Source organism: Babesia bigemina, assembly GCF_000981445.1.
Source record: "Babesia bigemina genome assembly Bbig001, chromosome : III".
Classification (NCBI taxonomy): Eukaryota; Apicomplexa; class Aconoidasida; order Piroplasmida; family Babesiidae; genus Babesia; species Babesia bigemina.
In genome coordinates this window covers 507,501-527,867 of record NC_027218.1, presented here as the reverse complement: position 1 = coordinate 527,867, position 20,367 = coordinate 507,501, and the positions used below count along the sequence as shown (strand labels likewise).

Genomic DNA, 20,367 nt, shown 5'->3' with positions numbered 1-20,367 from the left:
TTGAGAGGCGTCAAAGCTGTGCACAACGGTCCTTAATCCCCAAAGCTAAAGATTCAGCATAGCCGATGTATGTAGACGGGGTTAATGATTCCAGGCGTGCATCTCCGTCGGCAAAATCAGCGAGGATCTGCTTCATCTCATCCTTAGACACGCACCCAGTGCGGGTACGATTAAGCACCTCTTCATAGCCAGAAGACACGCCGGACAACCGGAGATGTATCTGCAGCGGTTCCGATAAAACCACCCAATGATCATCCAACTCTTTAAGAGCACGGGCTTCATTTGTGGCGATCCGTGACAGGGCCTTTATGATGCTCTGATATGCCAAGTACGTATGAGAAAATGCCACACCTATGTTGCGCAAAACCGTTGAATCTGATAGGTCGCGTTGCATGCGGCTAGTCGGCAACTTGGAACTGAAGAAATGGAAAAGCGAATTCGCGATGCCGAGATTGCCTTCTGCATTCTCCCAGTCAATCGGGTTTATCTTGTGTGGCATAGTGCTGCTCCCAACCTCACCCTGGACTCCCTTCAGTTTAATGAGGTCGCTGCAATGCATGTATCGGATGGGATGTAGTGCTCACTTGGAGATGTACAACCACATGTCTACACATAGGTCCTTAAGAATTGTATTGATTCGGGACAGGTTGTCGGACAACTCCGAAATAAAGTCGTGGCACTCAATCTGTGTGGAGTACTCTTGATATACCAGGTGCAGCTCCTTCTATAGCAACATATGACGCGGCGTCACATGTTCATACCTCTATGAAACGCTTGGCCAGCTCCTGCCAGTTCATTTGCGGAAAGGCAAATTTGTGAGCATTCAAATTGCCAACTGCACCACCAAACTTTGCCATATAATCCACCTAAACAAGTGTTAGCATACGCTAACCAGGCATACCTCCGTTAGGTATTTCTTGTATTGGCGTGACAAGCGATGCACATACACCGCAATCTCCTTGCCTATTGTAGTGGGCGATGCGGGCTGGCCATGAGTTCGCGATAACATTGCTTTACCGGCATTCTGATACCGGTGAACGGGCCACATAACATTCACGTACCTCAACGGAGAACGAGCATAGGGCATCGATTATGCGCAACAATGTCGGCTTAATCACCTGCTCCATGCAGTCGCGAATACCCATGGAATAGGCGGGGCTATTTATATCCTCGCTTGTGCAAAACATATGTATCCAGTGCTCCAGCGACTCTAACTGTGGAATCCCGCTTGCCTTCATTTTTTCCTGCAGCAGTGATGTAAATAGCAGGGTGGCACCAACTCTAATGTAATATTCAGTGGCTTTCACATCATGGTTGACCTTCCTGTCTATTTGGCGAATAGATTCCATCTCAATAGGCTCAAAGCGGCAGATTTCGGATAGGAAGGCTGGAAATTCTTAGGTATGAAGATGCTGTAAACATACACTCCGAGGATTCGTCCAAACTAGACACCGGCGTAACCCCCTCATTTACCAAAAACCGCAACCACGACACTTCAACGATGATGCGGTTGCGGAACAGCGCATATTCAGACAAATGGGTGGCAATTTCGGAAGAGGTGCGAAGGTAACGCGTGTCCAGTGGGCTCACGAACATATGATCACCCTGTACAACTGCCTCCATTTGAGCTTATATGTGATGTGTATGCTGTTAATGGTTACTAATGGTTATGTGTACCGTTAATGTCGTCCTTAGCTGCAAGCACGGGTAAGAACTTGGGTCGACCCCTCAATCGTTTCGTTACACTAAAATGTGCAGCTACAGCGACGCAGTATTGATGCTTAACATGTTATGGTGTAATGTGATATTCACCTATTTCAATAATTACAATCTGTATGGCATAAAGGGGTGACAGCGATTCAATTAGTTGTTGCTTTGACCCATGTATATAGCGCTGAAGCCCTTTATCGCATTTGAAGTTAAAAACAGCCACATGTCGGGTCATATAGGTATATAGTAACACCATACGTATCTAAAGAGATAAGTCGGTGCTATTTTTTCACTGCATTGCCTTGCACTCACGAGACAGGACGCCACGACACGCAAATAAGCGAGATAGCTCTTAAACTATATAACGATGTTTCTTCATTCGTATGTGCTCCGAAGTCACTGGATGGCTCAAATTGTAGCCTGCGGCGATAGACAGAACTAGCAAGTGGGTGCATAAAACCCAAGCACCTCATCCAAACGCATCCAAATTTATTGTGTTGCGCTTCCGGTTAAAGTTTTGGCGCCGATTGCTCCCTCTCGAACCTCTCCCACGATGAGGCGCGGCATCGCGAGGCCTATTTTCGGCTTGCCTACTCTTAGGTTCGGAAGTCGCGGCGGCGTTTTGCCCAGATGAAGTACCGCTCTGGTTCCGTGGCTCACGATCGGACTCTGCACTTTCAGAAGAATCGTCGGACGAGTCGATGATTTCGTCGTATATGACTTTGGCCTTAATTGGGATGAGATCTTCGAAGTCCGCTTCGTCGTCGTAATCATCATCATAAACCGCCGGGCGATTCACATAGTCCCTTCACATATATCAACAGTACGAATAACACAAACCAATAGTTCAGAACTGCTTGCCTTGTTTCCTTGGGCACAAAATACGTCGACATGTTTGCATCCACAATGGGCTTCATCGGAGTTTTATTCACCGGGCGACTCGGTGCCTCCGTCACTAACATGCTAGTAATGCCATAAGCGTGGACCCACCTGGCCTATTCACTAAGTCCATTATCGCGTTGGACACGTCAAAATCGTGCTTTATTAAATGTTCGCGAATGATTGCAACGTCGGTGATCCCAGTAATCTCCCTGATTTGGCTACGAAGTTGTGTACAAAAGACATAATGACCAACTCAATAGCTTCCGCATTCTCGGCCGGCTGAAAACGTGTAACAACATAAAACTATGCTTACTGTTTCGGTGGTATCAAGGGGGACCATTGATTTCAGCTGATTTAATTCAGCAGGAAGCCTTAGTAATATGACGCGCTCTATTATGAAAAATATACCACGTCCCGCTGATGGAGTTCCACTCATCGGCATACTCGTGAAACTTGACATCACGCAAGTCATCCATAATCATTTTGCGATCGAAGTTGTATTCATCTCCACCAATCTGAACGGATTTTTAACATACCACAAATGATTCACCTGAGTAAATACTAACAGCCAATTGTAACAGTAATCGGCGGACTCAAGAGGACGAACCACGACGTTGTATTTGACTGCCTCAAGGATGCAACGTAGCGCCTGCATCTTGCAGCGGTAGAAAAGGCAGGTCTGAAACTGAGTTTCATAGCCGTCGGAAATGGACTGCAACCATGGGATACATGCCAAAATCTACTCACCTCCTGTTTGTACAATGGAGTGCGTTGCGATAAAATATGATCGTAGATGGCCGATGACAGATAATACGAATTGGTGAGGGCCGCTAACAGGCAAGAGTCCTCTTCGGCCGTGGTCAAGCTTATGGACAGCACGTAGTTGTACTCCTCCTTATCGATATAGTGCAAAATCGTCTCTAAATATGACAATATATCGGAAATCACCGTTTCCTTGTCAACGAACAACGCATTTCTATTGAAAGGAGACGCTTCACTTCGGACTGCAAACACGCCATCGCTTTCCACGCTGCGAGAAGACTCGAACTTCATGCCCTGTTTTAAACTAGACAGAATAAAGTGTAGATGGTCGCATTCTTTCTGTAGGCTCTGAAACCATATATGTTATATAACTTGAAAAATACCTCCAACAACGATTTAACCAACTCTGCCAGATCATGTGAGAAACTGGAATTAACCAGCTTGCACGACGAAGCTATATCACAAGCAATTTCTTCATTGTTGCGCCAATAGAGATTAAGAACGTTAACCATGAACTTCGAGTCGCACAGTCTGCGTCATTGTGACGGACAGAACAAAAATCAAACCCAAGTGATGGAGCAACGGAGGAATCCTTCAGTTTGTGTATAACATTAAGGAACGTCCTGAAGCATCATAAGTTCGGCCAGTCGAAACCAATACCTCGCAAGCTCGTGAGTAAGCAGTCGCAATCTGGAGCGCTCTTGCTCCTCATCATAGATTACAAAAGGGGTGTGAGGGGGGAAGATTAGACAAACGAAGGTGGAAAAAATGTTACTAAGCTTCGCTATTGATTCTTCACTTCCAGATGTGACATTGTCAGCGGCATCCAAAACGTCCCTAAGCTCTCTTAGAGAGCGTTCTGAGTGTCGTGAAGGAACAATCTATTACGCAACCTACCCAGAAATGTTGTAGCATCACGCGCAGAATCGACGACATTGTTATGGCAAATAGGATTGAATATAGAGTAATTGTATACATATTTAAACTCATGTGTATCATTCATCGTTGTAATGATGACTGCGATAGAATCAGCTACCTACACATCACTTGAAGTTTAAGTTACACAACGACGAAAGTACAAGAGCAGATACTCCCGTACCTCGCATTTCGATAAATTATAAAACAGTAGAATGCATATGAAAGGTGCGTACTAGCTCTACAACAGCTAACACATGTAGAAGGTTCTGAAAGACAATTAACGCGCAAGCCAAAAATGTTCTAGGAATGAGTACTGTAATGATTCCCAAAAGAAGATTTAGTGATATGTGCGTGATATCATGGGTAATACACCATGTGATGGTATAAAATAATGTCGATTTCAAGATGGAGGCACCTAGGCGTCTATCTATCCCTCATATGGTACTTTGTTGCCGTCTGTGACAGCCTCAGTACCACGCGAACGGCAAAATGTGTGCTTGGTGGAGGTCAAGGTGTCGAACGATGTGTCTCCAGATACCAGCCAGCGTTCCTCAACACTGCGCTGGTGCCAGTGGAATCCAGAAGAAACGGAAGGACGCATGGGAGCCAAATGCCTCAAAAAAATGATCGCATCACAACTCGTAAAAGCGAATCACATCTGTGCGCTATCAGTAATGATGTAGGTTTATATGATGTACTGTCTGAAAGAAGAAAGGCTGTATCAAAAATTATTTGCCACCATGTTGATCGGGCACTCCAAAAGCTAAAGGAGAGTACCTTGTGTAAACAACTTAAGCATGTGGCTGCATCTGCGATAAATCGTATGAGCGCATTGTCTACAAAGGAGCAAATAGGTTTGGCAATTCTAGGGGAGATCATATATGCGTTTTACCTGCCCAATTTCCATATACTCTTCCCGTACCAGATCATCCCGGTAAACTCGGGCCTTGGAGTGGACGTTGGCCTAGATACGATTACGTCTATCGTCTCTGGGTACTATCTTTGGATTTCGATGCAAAAGCCAGTTCCGAAAGTAACATTGAACTTACGCCAGAAGTTTACCATACCGCTAGTCGCGGCCGGACTACTAGGGAGCTTTTATCTATCAGGATATACAGCGCAGGCAGTCGACAATGGCATGCTACTATTCTCTGCGATGGATTTCCCGATAAGCGTGGCACTTCAGCGGTCTGCGCGGATACTAATAAGCCACCTAAGCTGGGTACTCGTTGGAGCCAAAATGCTTAGCCATATCATGCCTCTAAAAGGTACAAATACGGAGTGGTTCGCGATGAATCCTAAGGATCTCTGGGTTTACAAGGCATTGGCTGGGTACTTTGTGTCTTGCACGATATACAACATCACCGACGTGGTATTCAATGCAGCACAGGCACTCAAAAAGAAACTCGCACCCAATGAGACCGACGTAGACGACGAAATGATGGAAGGGGTTTTAATAGAGCCTTCTGAACTATTCCCCGCCATTATCGCTTCGTTGGGGCCGTGTTTGACGGCACCCTGGTGGGAAGAGATGCTATATCGCATATTCACTTTCAAAGCGCTAAATGTTAAACTACCGAGGCGAATGGCAACGGTACTTTCAGCTTTCATTTTCGCTGCTCATCACATGAATCCCCGAAGCCTTCTGCAGCTGTTCGGCCTCGGTATCCTCTGGTCGCTCATCGAGCAAGGCACCAATAACGTATTCGTCAACATCGCGATACATTCAATGTGGAACACCAGAATCATGTTAGGAACGCTCTTGGGAAGATAGTTTTATTGAACGTAATGCAATTGGTAACAGAGGTACCGAGGTGCTTTGAAAGTGCGTAAACCCGACCATAATACGCGGAATTTATCGCAACATACAAATGACATTACGATACTAACCAACAGATATTTGCTGAATGCATCTTGATATGTATTTCACGTTGTAAATTCTGCAAAAATGTGGATTAGCAAACAAGTGCGGCAATGGCTCTCGGGCATGGTATCCCCCAGCGGTGGTAGACAACCAAGGACATGAGTGTAATGCGTTCACATTAGCATACGTTATTTAGTTTTCTTATCATTTGATTTAGACCCTAACAATAGACGTTGCAATCGCGTGCGATAAGTTACAAACTGCTATCCAGCATCTTGAGTTATAAGAGGTCATTACGGTCGCTGCAACATTTTGGGTCAATAACACTGCTACTTACAGCGGTGAATTAGGCCTGCGAATCGCAACGGGGTCATACTCTTGGGCAAGGCTGGCGACGAAATGCGCATTCATCTTTTGGCTCAATTCCCGTTGGAAAAGCTGCTGCTTCTCGAAGTGGCGCCACCGGCTTTGCCTAGCGAGGTAGTCAGTGTTACAGTTGTCCAGCTTGACTGATCGCATCAAGATGTATCCACCGTACGTTATTAGCCCTGAATGTCTATCCATTTGCAGACCCTTGCTACCTACCGGCTACCGCGCCATATATGGCGCTATGAAGTATCGAGGGGTTTCCTCCAAACCGCAACCGCCTCACAGCTGTCACAAGTGTTTAATAGGCAATCCAAGAGTGCCTCTCACCTTTTGCTGTGCCTTGACGTTGAGTGGAATCGGAGGATAAACCTGGCGAAGACGCGGAGTCTAAGTGACCTCCTTCACGACCGACCTTCGCCATACTAATATAACTGTGTATACAAATTTGTTAAGTGTAATTATCGTGCTACTTCACTAGGGGCTCTAACGGCTAAAACAATTCGACACACTTCAAATGGGGGATGATGCAACGCTCGAACGGCCGTTAACGCTCGCACAGTAAGCGTTGCCATTATGAAAGAAGCGAGATGGGCGACTTTAAAGAATTGCACGCCATAGTCATGGGAAAGGATGCGCCGCAATTCCAGACTGATGCCGAGTGTCAACACATTTCGTCTTACATCTGGGAGCTCTTTTTCAAAGACTACAATGAAATATCAACGGATTTGGTGAGCTTTTGAGGGTAATATGATATGCCTTAACAGAGGGCGCTCCATGCGGAAGATCAAAATGCGCGAGCACGGCTGCACAGACTTGTCGACCAGTCTACGCGGTCATCTCTGAACAAGATTCGCGCAGTATATGGCAGCGGGGCAGAGGTAATCAGTGTTTCAACATTATTCATCTGAATCAGCTTACCTGCATAACCAAACCGGTCGAAGAAGTGCAAAGATTGTCCTCTATAACAGACTCGTACACTACAGTAAGTACTGGTGCTTTGTCTATACATTTAATAGGGCATATCAAACAACTGCGATGAATATTCAGCAAATGTTGAAGAATGTGATATCTCGAACGGCAACAGCGAATTGTTAAACTCGATGGAAGACCTCTACAGCGAAATATTACAGGAAGACGGGGAACAAAGGGTGCCGTTATTAATCGCATACGAGGAACTTTTGCATGACGTCTCCAAAGTGCGAGACAGCAAAATGCTTCAAATTCTAAAGTCTCGCGTGGTGCGAATGAAGCAAGAAATTCAGGATGAGCTCTATAAAGCATTCAACAACAACGTCAATACGACGCTAAAGATAGTGTCTGAAATCAGGATGTTGGGTATTTCGAACGACAACGAAATAGCTGCAGGCTTCATAAAAAATCGCAGTGAATATGTCTCAGAATGTTTAAAAACGGTGCAAAGCTTGGCTAAGGAAAGCATTCACAGGTGAGTATTCCGTGCACCACTCCTATATCGTTTTAGGGCGATTCACGAGATCACTCTTACGTTGAAAACAAAACTATTGTCGATCATAGTTTGTTACACGGCCATTTTCGGTTCTATGGATGCAAATGTAACGTCTCTCATGAGAACCACCATCTTCCAATTTCTCCACCTCATGAAACAGGAATTGCACGACGCGCGCGCATCACAACTGATGCCCAAACACGTCGCTGATATTCAGCAAGAAATGCGAGAAATATCGCATTCTTTTGAGGGTTTCGGACTTTCGTTCACACCTCTGTTACAAGAAATATTCGCAACATAAACCGGCATAAGCATCATATTTCTCATCACTCCATTATCCACGGTAACACTTGAGTCTTGCCATAATTCACGTACATTGATGATATGACGCAAATATCATGCAATTACGTGTCTACTAGAGCTTAGTGCGCACCTTCTGCGGATATATTGGTGAAGGGTTGACAGCGCTGCTCTAACATTATCTCCCGCGCTACAGCTCATTAAAGATTAACAAATTACAACATTGATGCCATAGTAACTCCGCGACGCTACGCTGCCGAACCGGATCGTCGTCAAAGTAGTCGACGTCTTTCTAAAGTGAGACCATCTCCCAGCCTTTAGTGAGTGAGGCCGTGGCATAGATGCGGTCTGAGCCCTTGGTGCGGATAAGATGTGATCGGATGTAGAGTACGTCCAGGCGGTACAACATAATGTTTATGCACTGGAGGAATGCAGCCGATCACAGTGAGATGAGGGTGTAGATGAAAGGCATCCGAATCCTGTAAAGGAATTCGTCCATGGCGGTCTTGAGTGATGCGATAGTTTTGCCGTTGACAATGTCCTTCAGCTTTGTGATGATCTCTGAACACGTGAGTGATGTCTGCGGTGTGCCCTCCGGCGGCGTGAACCCGTAAGAGTATAGGAGGGGCAGGGCATCTGGTCATGAGTCGAGTGCCGGGCACTTGTTACTAACGTGCCCTTCTAAGTCATAACGCAATCTATCGAGTGAGTCATGCAGCCTGTCGGATAAATATACTGTACAACTGAGATAGGTGGGGCGACGTTAAGAAGTGCCGCGATGCCTTTTCGGCGATAATACAGTGGTTAATCGGTAGTCAGCGGCAAAAGCGGTATTGGGGTTCCCTACGTTAGCAGGCTTCTTATTCCACAATGCTGCAGATCTCTACTTACTAACCTAACATTAGATCATTTCAATACAACCTTTCTTAGTAGTCTCAGCGTTGTGGAATTTCAGTCTGCTCTGCAACGTATTCTCCGACGAACTGCAGTCTTATTTCTGCAAGAACTGCTTGGCTTTTTGGTGGGCGGAGTAGTATCGTCAACAGCGGGGAAGACACGGGAAGGTTTAATTTCCCCTTTCTCTCGTGGATCGGCCGGTGTTGGATTACCATTTGATACAGTAGGCTTATGGCCAGCACTGCTTGGCTTCTTCGGTGGAGTGGTATCGTCAATAAGGGGTAGTACGTGGGAAGGTGTAATCTCCCCTTTCTCTCTTGGATCCGACGGTGTTGGATTGCCGTTTGAGGCAACTGGCTTACGGCATCGAGTGCTTGGCTTTTTTTGTGGAGTGGTGCCGTCGACAAGCTTCGTGGCGATGAAACACTTGGTTTTTGGTCTTTCTCCCGTATGTGATGGAGAAGCCGGCGCCGATATGTCGGCAGAAACATGGATCGCGCTAAGGAGCAGAATAAGGACCGATATGCGCCACTTCATTGTTATTAAAATATTGATAAAATTGAGGTGGCAATTACAGTGCTTCCTAGCCCATGTTTATCCGTGAAGCTATTGGGCGAAGGCCTTCCACCGGTGACAACCAACACACAGTTTGAAGGTCAACCATTCCGAAATCTTGTGCATAATATGAGGATTTGCGACATAAAAAATTAACTTACAGCTTGTTGCGTCCGTTTTGAGCTGAAAGGAGGGAACTATTGCGACGACGTTGTGTAACGTGCAGGAAGGCACAGAGAATCTCGCAGAGATCCACACCGTTGATATAGTTATTGTCTTATATTCGAAGTTAATGCGTATGGTATAAGACGTTGTGTTGTATTGTTTCGCCTTCACCGAAGCGTCACGGGTTCGCGACACGTCCTTCGATATGCACCTAATTGGGCCACTGCTAAAGGGGCGCCGGTCAGTTACGCTCCAAAGTCGTTATATTGCCGCAAATGAAACAACTTGGTTTATCTGACAGCATATTTCTCCACATTTAACGATGCGATTCTTCGATACCGCGGCAGATACTAGAAGTTTACAATGGCACCGCCATCATGTGTAGCACGAAACCACGCCACTGCGACCTTTGTGGGACCCATGTTTTTAGTAATGCGTCAAGTGATGCACAAGGTCCCGCTTATGAACTCCCCGGGCTCTCCTGAGTCTTCACTGCCAAGTGGACCATGTCCTGCGCCTGTACCGGGTTGTATGTTTTGGGAATACGGTGGAGTAGCGGTAGTAGGAGGCGCATATACATTCAGCTCTAAGCCTTAGAGAGGCCGTTATTGCCAGATAATTTCGGCTCTGGCAATGAAACACTTGGAAGCGGGGTTAGAGCAGCGCCTTGAGAGGCGCCATCCTTTTGTATTATAGGAACGTTAGTCTTTGATTCCCACATGTTGGGGGAGCGCAGAATGTATGTTTATTACTATACCTATTTAAACCCTTCTCCCCTCTTGCAATACGGGATTGCGTCCTGCTGCGGCCCTGATTGTCATGCCTTTCACTTCCTCTTGGAAACTTGGATGCATTTGAGTCTACAAGCACGGCACATCTCGGAAGTACTAGAGGCTATTGAGGCGTATGCATAGACGGCGGTTAAGTCTATTAGATTTCCAAAAGTCAATCATGCCTCCCCTGACCATGCATTGCTCCGCCCCAAATCATTCACCCTTCAGAGTTATGCTACCATCCCGACATCCATCACCAAACACATTGCCAGTTTCACTACAAGCGATAGACTCTCAATAGTGACATGCGCCATCATGATCACCCGATATTGCTACCCTTGACACATTTCGCTACGCAAAAGGAGCAGATGACGTGAGGTGGTGCGTGTGTTCCTGCTATGTGACTCGTTGTCACCGTGGTGGTTGCGTAGAATCTGACAAGCTCGACAACCGTGTCTTCCGTGTTAAGGTCACCCGTCCCCCAACCGATATGGGCATCGTCCGCTCACCGCCTTGGCTACCTACCAATCCGGTGTCCTGCTAATATCTCTCAAATGGCACATGTAATTGCAGCTCTACGATTGATTTGCCATGTGTGTGTGCGGTCCTTGCGATACATCGTAATCTGGTGCAACTCTTTGTATCTCAAGTGTGATTGGCCCTGATTCCTTATTGAGCTGAGGGTTACCGAAAGTGTTTCCTAGCCATCTGATACCAACAACATATCTCATAGATTCATCATGTTAATGGCACTTAATATCTAATTATGAATCACACTCCGCTTTCCCAGCACCCATCCCAGCAAGCCGTAGGCTGCCGCTGCGTAGGGCGGGCACGGGTAACTGTGGTTTAGTAATTACCAATATAAGTCACCTCAGCCGTATGAATAGTTATGAGATGAAGTGCTGTGAACACGCAGTGAGCAAGTGAACTGCTTTCCAGTTTTATTTTTCTCCAATCGTGTAGGGTGGCCAAGTGCTCACACGGTAGTTGGTTGATTTAATTGGTGGAGTTACTGTTGGACAATGATCATTGCCGCAATACATCTCTCGTTGAGTATTTGGTTCATGGGCTGATTTCTAAGTTATGACGAGATCATCAAAACAACACGTTGCACCTTCCCGAAGTGTGCCAGACATACGCCATTTGCCTTGTGAGATGTGGCATCAAATCCCATTATTGGCATGACGTGGTATCGTTAACACAAAACTACAAAAATGTATTACAACACAAAATACGATGCGAACGCAGCACCGGCAACTACCAAAATCTAAGCAAGAACTATGCAACCACTGGAGACACAGACCAACATAACGACCAACATGAACAATGACAATTAAAGTGGTTCATTGCCAAAAGAGTGACCAAATCTGAGCTACTTGTTACTTGGCGTAATAGTTCTCGATCTGGATGGTGGATAAGACGATGCCCTTGGTAGTGACGCACCGGCACTCCAACGGCGGTGTCTTGCGAAGCGTCTCCCCGGGTCCAATGAGTTCGCTGTCGAATCGCAGGATAACAAAGTGGTTAGATGAATCGTCCACTAACGACTGACTGATGTCGCTTAGGTTCTTCAGTTCACCATCCACGGAGACGTGGTTGAAACAGTTCGGTGGGTCCAGCGCGTAAGGAGCCGGGCAGTAGAACGCCGCTTCCTTGGCAGCTTGAATGTCGATCTGGCAACCAAACTGAAGCTCTCCATCAGCATCGTAGAGCTTGGGGGTCTCGGGCTTGAATAACTCAGTTGACGAATATGTCACACCACAGCCTTGCATGTACGGGTCCGTCATTTCGACCGCCACCTCAACTAAATTCCACGTGTATCGCGTCAAAGATCCTATGGTCTTAATATCAGGTGGAGGGGGCGCTTCCGACGTAGATGCACCAGCAGTGACAGTGGATAAATCTGATGCTTCGGGTGCTTTACCGCATACGAACGTCATCGGCACGTATTTCGTGTTGTCAGGATTCTTAGATATTATTATGGCGCCTCTACGAGATTCGATCGTCAAACGTTGGTACGCTGTGGTGTATAAGTTGTTGTTATGAATGACTTGAAAACCACCCGGCGTAATGGAAAGTGTCTCGTCATATGACGTCTTCACCACTTCAGACCCATTGTGCATATGACTGATATTATAATAGTACAAATTGGGCTGCTCCGGTAGCCATTTTGTTGGTATAGTCCCTGGGTTCACACCGAGGTGGGCAGACCTTCCAACTTGCAACAACGGAGTCACATCACTTTCGCAGTTCATGAACAACGTTGTACCCACGTGTAGTGTGACGAAATTGTAATGCGCATGATATAGCGCAATAGCTCTGGGTGTTGTAAGCCCTTCAATTGAGAATCCCATTTCATGCCATGGTAGTAGTATGAACGGAGCCAACGCATCAGGTGCTTGCTCTCGAAGAACTGTGTATGCATATCTAATATGACGGCTTGACTCTAAAATAAGCTTCGACTTTTCGTACCCAAGCTGGTCGACACAGATGCACGCGTGGCTGACGGGGGTATTTCGGAATGCTATGTCGAACACCTGGAACCCACGCATAGGATATGCGCTCACATTACTTATGGACCTTGGGAATAGCATTACTCGATTGGAGTAAAGATCGTATCCTTTAGACTCACAGTTATCTGGCAACAGCTCTTCGTGCGGACTGCAGTAAATTCCAACCTGCCAAGCGCCACTAGCAATACGGTAAGAGCATTCGTACGTAAGTCCAATACCATTCTCAACAGATCTAAGTGCACTGTGCTTCATGCTCATATTCCTATCGAAAACATCCCGTTGAGTTCGGTCACAACCAAGCAATACGTACCGATAACTATAAGCAAAGGAGAGGTTGACTGTGGCACGTATCTTGTCAGGAACATTTTGGTTCTTTGATATCAACGTCCAGTGATATACAAACGAGTTTAACCCTGTTCGTAATGCAAGCGGTTTGTCGAGATGATACTTCAGCTTCACCTCCCCACGGGACATTTGGGAGACATCCAGCTCGAGAGCATCGCCAGCAATGGTTTTATTGTACCAGACTTCATCATAATCATCAATGTCATGCATTGATTTCAGTTGCCGCAGAGTCGCCAAGTTATTCGGCAGGAATTCGGTTTCGTATTCATAGGCGGACGGCAGTTGAGAGAATGGCACACCTGAAGCGTCTCCGTCGATATCTCTGTCGTAATCATCTCCCATAGAAATCGGGTTCGAGGGCTGCGTTGGCACCTTTATGGTCAATGTGCTGCCAGGATGGAGTACAACATCACACCAAGGGCCAATGATAGATCGGTGACGGTCACGGAAAATCTTGCTGGAAATGTCACAAACGTAATCAGTTTTAAAGTTTATTACTATTCTGGCCTTTATGTCACCTCTTACTGGATCGACACATCTGCATTCGCCTTTAATGGGTGGTAATGCAAATTCGTTGAAATATCGTGCCGCAACCCAAGGTCTATAGTCATCGAATTTCCAATATAAATACGGTTGAGGAGCCTTCACAACTTTGCTATTTGTTTCCAATAGAGACATCATGCAATCGTCGGGTTCAATACGGCCTTCGCAAACAAATCCTATGGGTGACTTCGACATAGGATCCGCCACGCATGAAACCGTTCCGGTCACTGGATTGGCAGTGACTGCACTATGCGCAACGAAAAGAGGTGAGGGACGGGTACCACATCCTTGAAAAGGTAGATGCACGTTCCCTCTGTTCAAGTAAAACACACCTAATCCATGTCCAATCTTCGATAGTTCTTCAGTTAACGGAGTAACTGGAATCCAAGGGAGTGGTTGCATACTACCGAAGCCATCGAGGTGGTCTAAGTGACGCTGCAATGCGTCACTCAAGACCAAATCTTTCGGTCCGCAGATGAATATTACACGTCGTTCTGTCATAGCAAACAATTCGTGTTTTGGCAAGTTTAGACGTATATTGCTTTGAGAGAGAGTTGTCTCTGCCCAGACACGCACATTCTCAGATTCGTAACGCAGTACATGTGAAAGCGCAACAGAACGAAACATGCCACCGCCAGTCAAGTAAGTCTTGACTTGAGAATTTTCATTCGCCTTTGGCTGAGGATGCCACACATACTCCGTGTCGTTGATTCGTCGTGGGCATATCACAGTCGCAGGCGCAAGGTCGTCGATATCCATGTAACATCTGGCGAGAGCATTGTTGCTAAGTAATCCATGCGGATCTCCAAAATCACAGAACACTGCGACAATAGGTCTCATCAAATAGAGATTGATCGAACAAAATATCAACACATGTCTAGTAACGCGATATGTACCCATTGTGATTAGCGCAGTAGGCTGCAATGCCTAACAGAGCCCCTATATTTATAAATGCCGTGGAATGTGGCGTGGTTCGAAAGAATCAAATAGTATTTTATATCGGCACATGTCGATAAAAAGTGGTCGCGTATGATTGTAAATGGCGGAAATTCGGTGATGATGACAGCAGCTGTCTGGATGCCCACCGAAGAAATTTCCGTCCCCCTTTGGAACGTAAAAAATCAACCGATTAAATCAACCAATGCTATGAGAGACATCGCATACAAAATTTTGTGAGAAGTACTTTTGCATTATTTGTCGCATCCGGTTCATGGAGGGGTAATCGCGCCAGTCTACAGGCCGTAACTGATCAGATTCAATCGTCGGAAATACACGGCAACAGTGGAAGATATCCGTATTACAAACAAAGCAAGTAATGAACAAGCGTAATTTCACGAAACTGATATATGGATACCTAGTGAAAGTGTTCAGAGAGAGGTGGAGATGGCAACAGGCTTCTAGGCCTTAACTCATGTGATGACACACAGCGCACCCAAATGTGATCTCGTACGTGTCAATGACTCATTTCCAGAAATGATGATCATCATCGGACGATATCAAATACCCTTGGCAACATGATGAGGTAAAACGTGCACCCAAAAAAGATTTAGTGAGTGCATCAGGTCTCTAACACACGAGAAAAGTTGTACGAAATGTGAGCTTGCCCATATAATGGCAAAGGGAAAAGCAGACACGGCGGACGCAACCTGCTGGACAACGCAAAGGTTAGGTTGACGCGAGGACCATAGCTCGATCGATGGGCACCAGATCCGGATGCTTGTAGCTAGAGGCATTGAGATAGGTCGGCCGCATTATCCAGTATGCTGCTGCACCGTGGCAATGCCATGTGGAATTATACTCCGCTTCACATAATCCGAGACACTCAGATCAGCGCTATGAGCACGGACTGACAATAGGGCAATTATTACATTAAATGTTGAAAGGATTTACTAAGGTGTGTTGGGAATCGATTTGCGTCTAACTGCTTCATGTCATGTCAGGCACAACTAGGAAGGCTGACGCCCTTTAATGACAGATACAGCAAATTGGAAATCTCGACTGATAATGGGTCATAGCGACGATGTTTTCAATGCGTTGTCATAAATAGTGCCAACAGCTCTAGCTTCAGCGTGTCACACGTTATCCTATACTTTCTACAAGCAACGACATGCGTGCTGCATGCCACCTTAACTGTGCAGATCTGGTCGCGCCAAGCCACAAATGTCGTCGTAGCGCCTTTGAATCCCGCCTATTTTGTGTATATATTGCTGTGCATATTTAAACTACAAACGTATAGAGTGGATGGCCAAGGGATGTGCGTGGTGCTGATCTTCCATCAAGTCACAACTCTTTAAACACCTACCTGTACGTAGAAAATATTAAGACGTCTATAACATTAGAATCATAGAGCGGATCATTACAAAATGGTATACACTTCGTTGACCGAAGCTCCTCACAACCTCAAGGAGGGCATCGACTGGTTGATGGCCCTGAAGGGAAGTTGTGGCGAGAGCACCTTGAAGGCTATGGTTGGCGCAATTCATCATCTGTTCTCAAAACACTCCGATGGATATAAGCAGTTGCCAGCTCTCGAAAAAATGAAAAGCATTTCTAGGGAGTTTTTAGAGAAACCGGAGCTGAGAGATAACCTGTTCGTGAAACAATTGCTGAGTAGATTCTATACTCCGGCTAGTACCGCAAACACTGGGTTTAAACATCTATTGGCAAGATACTCTGAGGAATACGCACGCGTTGTAGGAGTCAAGGGTGCCAGACCTGAATACATCGAAGAGAGCTTACGCAACGTCATGGATGGTTTTGGGAAGCTCTTGAATGATATAAAAAACCCTGACAAGTACAAGTCTGCGTACAGTGCAGAAGCGACGTGGGAAGCGTCGTGCGCAAAAGACCCGGAAGCCTGCGCAGTGGTTCTCGTTGGGATGGCGCCTATGTTGTACGCCGGAATGCAATCCTTGTCAAATGCAGTATTCTCTAAAAGCGGGTGGTGGAGCACTACAGTAGAATATAAGGCCGCTGGGGACGTGTTGAGACCTCTAGGTTACGAAGAGTCGGAATGCCGGGCTGGCATGAATGGTTCATATATATATGAAACGTTTAAAGGTCTGGATGCAGATTTATTTCATAAAACGTACGATCTCGCAGGATTTGACATTTTCTATGGATCTGATATTGTACAGAAGCTACCAGTTAAGCAACCTGTAGTTGAAGAAGCTTTAGTAGCTGAAACAGCTGTGGACCCTGTACAAGCTGCGAAGACTGCAAACACTCGCAAACCCGGCCAATCAGGTAGACGCAGAAAAGCTGCGGAATAAGATCAACAATGGGGGATAGTGAGGCCGGATTACGAGCGACGTGGCAACGGTGGCATTCTCGACGCATCTCTAATGTACCAAGTGTAGTGATAGCACGCATTCTGAATTCAGTGTGCATTCATAAGACTGTGTGCACCATATGAGTTAAAACAGTTTCTTGTGTCCTTTGAATTGTATTCAAGACGCAGTTAAGCGAACTGTTGTTCCGAGTCGCGCTTCGATATCCATATATCCGACATGATGTTGGCACCCGCATTGCATACATCAGGATGTGCACTCTTTCGTGTTTCCTGAAGTCTTTTATGTGTTGCTGCCGCTTTGCGGGGCTCGGCGTCATACTCATTGATGAAACGTACGCCTATTGATTCCTGTGCCTATGAACGCACTCTATCTTGTATCGCATAGCGACTCAATGTCTTCTCATAGTTATTTATTGAATATGCATGTCGTAATTGTGCCCCAAACCTTTGCGTGATGTTTGTTGATGTAGCTACTTTGGTTATAAGCCACGGGGATCGCTCACTTTCCATGCCATGCATATGCGCGCTAGATGACTTTGAGGTCAGTGGATGTCGCATTTGATACCCTCTGCAGCATAACGATGCGCGCCATGCAAATAATGCAAAAAGCGTTCAGACAGCGAGTTACTATCATGAGCAATAACCGTCTCTCCGACGCATAGCAACTCACAAATCAGTTGCTCATAGACACATTAGATACCCAACCCATTATGACAGCGTAGCACAGTGGCGAGGCAATTGTAACTCATAGAGCCGCCATTATATCTGCGGCTACCATGATTTGAACAACCATGGCCCCCTTGCCGCAAACCCTGATACACTTTTAGAAACCGTTGTGCCATGAATATTGTTGGCAATCCCACTTATTGCCTGGTAATCCGCATAACGCATCCGTGACATCTCCTACAGCTATCGTCTGCAAGTCGGTTGCTACCGGCGATGGTGTGGGTTGCTTCACATCCGTTGGATTGGGCTCTTTCGGTTGGTTTTGTTCCGGTGTGGGCGTGGCCTCATCTTGAATGGCTGGATCGGGTGATGATGCGTTGTCATCCGATTTTGTTTCTGACTTTATGTTTTCACTCCTCTGGCTTGCCCCAGTTTTGTCATTGGGTTGCTGCAGTGTCGTTACCTGCGACTCAGGTGTCAGTCGTAAGGGCGTGCTCACAGCATCGCCATCTTGTGTTTTGTTTATCTTGCCTTTAAGCCACTTCAGATTATGCAGCATATTCAACAAATCTCAACTATCAGTTGTCAGAGATTTGGCGTCAACAAGAGTTGCGTACTCCTCGAAGGCTACCTCCAGCTGCCGTTGCTCAACTAATAATTCGGATGCTTGTGTAGATTGCTGGCGCATCTCTTGCAACATATCATGGATATATGCGTAACACTCCTAAATATCCCACGCATTTACCAGGTCCTTCAATTCGTCGTAATACAAATCGTAGTTACGTTGAATATTGAGAGTTTTCGCATCGTGTCATTGCTTTCGTCAGCTGTAGGAGCACTTTGAAGCAGATCGTTTAGACTCCCTCGTGTAGCTCCCGCCGTATTTGACTCTAATGCTGATTTGTCGCCGCCTACCCACGTTGTCCCTTCATCGTGAGTCTGCGTAGACCCTTGATCCGTGTGTTGCCGAATGAATATGCTCGCTTGTCTGATTGATGCTCTAAAGTACGCCGCATTGTCGAATCTCAAAATGTCTGATGCCACCTGTTCGATGCCTTTGAATTGTTCTTCTAGTTTCGTCAAAGCGTTTTGCAGTTCGGCATACCTCTCCCGTGTTAGGCTTTTTCTTTTCTTGCGCCTAGTTACTGCACGGTGGTCATGAATTATGTTGCTCAATTCCGTGTAGGTGCCGTGCAAAGTGCTAATGTCCTCGACATCACGCATGAGTGTATGGCTCGCATTTGCGTCAGCTTTTTTAATTTTAGGTGAAGCATCAGATAGGCGGATGTGCTAACATAACGTCGTCAAGCGACTAGTAAATTTTCGGCAGGCCCAGTAAGGTGACCCTAAGGCTGTCACCATGCTCAGAATTCTGCGTCATCGGCGTAGTGTGGAATCCCTCTTGCCGTAGGTGCTCCACTAGTCGGGGGTCACCTGTTTCGGGATCGCCTACAACTTGGCCATTAGATGAGCTAATGCAGGCAAGCATAAAGGCCGCGATCACGCGCCGCACGCGGTAGCCATTGGAGCTCATCATCACTGATAATAATCGCATAAGTGGGCCCCCCGAGATGGCATTTTACATAATGATATCTAGATTATCCTTATACTAATCGCGCCTTATATTGGAGGTGCCTGGTAAAGGGTTTCGAGAATCCAACCATGCTGTTGAGGTGGTATGCCTTCATCATAGGAGCTGGTGCAGCCGCGAAATGTTAACATTTTAGAACTGTTTGTTAGGTCAGATTTGCATTCCTACTACCTACTTAATGTCGTATGTATAGTGTCTTATGCAATTATGTCATGTGTATTTTCCACCGGGGATCGGTAGTCACATTGGTGGTCCCTGAAAATTTTCGCGCCGCTGCATGTAGATTCTAATTAATGAGCCAGGTACCATTTCGTCGGCTGTATGATTGTTTCTTTTTGTTGTTGGTTCTCTTCGTGTCCGCTCATGCTTGTGGACTGGCAAAGCAGGGCATGGCCCGCTTTGGCCAGTTGTACAAGTACGACACCTCTATCCAGCTTTAGCAGCAATTACGGGGCATTGCGGATATGGGTACGGTGCGCGTAGAATATGGGTTCCAGGACAGGCTCCTGTTGCCACCTTCGGAAGCAATGGTTGACCCTACTTGAGAGTCTACCTTGTCTGGGTGGGTGATGCGACTTTATGAAGGCGATGGCTATATGTTGGGATGTAACGTCGGTTGTGCTGCGTGGACATTGATCTGTTGAGTATTGCGATGATTATGGCAAGCGGTGTATGTTGCAGTGCTGCTTGGGTTGTTTGGGTGGTGTTGGGTTGTCAACTGTAGGTGGCTGAACACGGATGATGGGTAACGTGG

General features: G+C 46.2%; 9 protein-coding genes across 9 annotated transcripts; 3 read left to right on the top strand and 6 right to left on the bottom strand.

Moving 5' to 3' along the window:
- Positions 1 to 10: 10 nt before the first annotated feature.
- BBBOND_0302130 (adenylosuccinate lyase, putative) lies at positions 11 to 1,623 on the bottom strand (the record flags this gene model as incomplete). The annotated part of the gene is made up of 6 exons (XM_012913041.1): positions 11 to 548; positions 585 to 724; positions 762 to 866; positions 902 to 1,024; positions 1,062 to 1,387; positions 1,425 to 1,623. The coding sequence occupies 6 exons, from the start codon at positions 1,621 to 1,623 to the stop codon at positions 11 to 13; spliced, it is 1,431 nt and encodes a 476-aa protein (XP_012768495.1).
- Positions 1,624 to 2,179: 556 nt separating this feature from the next.
- Positions 2,180 to 4,460, bottom strand: BBBOND_0302120 (hypothetical protein, conserved; the record flags this gene model as incomplete). Its single annotated transcript, XM_012913040.1, has 11 exons — positions 2,180 to 2,516; positions 2,551 to 2,665; positions 2,701 to 2,810; positions 3,001 to 3,107; positions 3,200 to 3,304; positions 3,340 to 3,702; positions 3,738 to 3,885; positions 3,921 to 3,977; positions 4,015 to 4,213; positions 4,252 to 4,371; positions 4,454 to 4,460. 11 exons carry the CDS (start codon positions 4,458 to 4,460, stop codon positions 2,180 to 2,182), a joined length of 1,668 nt encoding a protein of 555 aa, XP_012768494.1.
- A 203-nt stretch (positions 4,461 to 4,663) lies between these two features.
- BBBOND_0302110 (hypothetical protein, conserved) lies at positions 4,664 to 6,046 on the top strand (the record flags this gene model as incomplete). The annotated part of the gene is made up of 1 exon (XM_012913039.1): positions 4,664 to 6,046. One exon carries the CDS (start codon positions 4,664 to 4,666, stop codon positions 6,044 to 6,046), a length of 1,383 nt encoding a protein of 460 aa, XP_012768493.1.
- Positions 6,047 to 6,469: 423 nt separating this feature from the next.
- Positions 6,470 to 6,926, bottom strand: BBBOND_0302100 (hypothetical protein, conserved; the record flags this gene model as incomplete). The annotated part of the gene is made up of 2 exons (XM_012913038.1): positions 6,470 to 6,717; positions 6,833 to 6,926. 2 exons carry the CDS (start codon positions 6,924 to 6,926, stop codon positions 6,470 to 6,472), a joined length of 342 nt encoding a protein of 113 aa, XP_012768492.1.
- A 166-nt stretch (positions 6,927 to 7,092) lies between these two features.
- On the top strand, positions 7,093 to 8,271 carry BBBOND_0302090 (hypothetical protein, conserved; the record flags this gene model as incomplete). The annotated part of the gene is made up of 5 exons (XM_012913037.1): positions 7,093 to 7,233; positions 7,270 to 7,383; positions 7,419 to 7,487; positions 7,522 to 7,949; positions 7,986 to 8,271. The coding sequence occupies 5 exons, from the start codon at positions 7,093 to 7,095 to the stop codon at positions 8,269 to 8,271; spliced, it is 1,038 nt and encodes a 345-aa protein (XP_012768491.1).
- Positions 8,272 to 12,042: 3,771 nt separating this feature from the next.
- On the bottom strand, positions 12,043 to 14,964 carry BBBOND_0302080 (hypothetical protein; the record flags this gene model as incomplete). The annotated part of the gene is made up of 1 exon (XM_012913036.1): positions 12,043 to 14,964. The coding sequence occupies one exon, from the start codon at positions 14,962 to 14,964 to the stop codon at positions 12,043 to 12,045; it is 2,922 nt and encodes a 973-aa protein (XP_012768490.1).
- Positions 14,965 to 16,427: 1,463 nt separating this feature from the next.
- Positions 16,428 to 17,336, top strand: BBBOND_0302070 (hypothetical protein; the record flags this gene model as incomplete). The annotated part of the gene is made up of 1 exon (XM_012913035.1): positions 16,428 to 17,336. The coding sequence occupies one exon, from the start codon at positions 16,428 to 16,430 to the stop codon at positions 17,334 to 17,336; it is 909 nt and encodes a 302-aa protein (XP_012768489.1).
- Positions 17,337 to 17,882: 546 nt separating this feature from the next.
- On the bottom strand, positions 17,883 to 18,581 carry BBBOND_0302060 (hypothetical protein; the record flags this gene model as incomplete). The annotated part of the gene is made up of 4 exons (XM_012913034.1): positions 17,883 to 17,924; positions 18,132 to 18,168; positions 18,220 to 18,470; positions 18,522 to 18,581. 4 exons carry the CDS (start codon positions 18,579 to 18,581, stop codon positions 17,883 to 17,885), a joined length of 390 nt encoding a protein of 129 aa, XP_012768488.1.
- Positions 18,582 to 19,334: 753 nt separating this feature from the next.
- Positions 19,335 to 19,556, bottom strand: BBBOND_0302050 (hypothetical protein; the record flags this gene model as incomplete). Its single annotated transcript, XM_012913033.1, has 1 exon — positions 19,335 to 19,556. The coding sequence occupies one exon, from the start codon at positions 19,554 to 19,556 to the stop codon at positions 19,335 to 19,337; it is 222 nt and encodes a 73-aa protein (XP_012768487.1).
- Between the last annotated feature and the right edge of the window lie 811 nt (positions 19,557 to 20,367).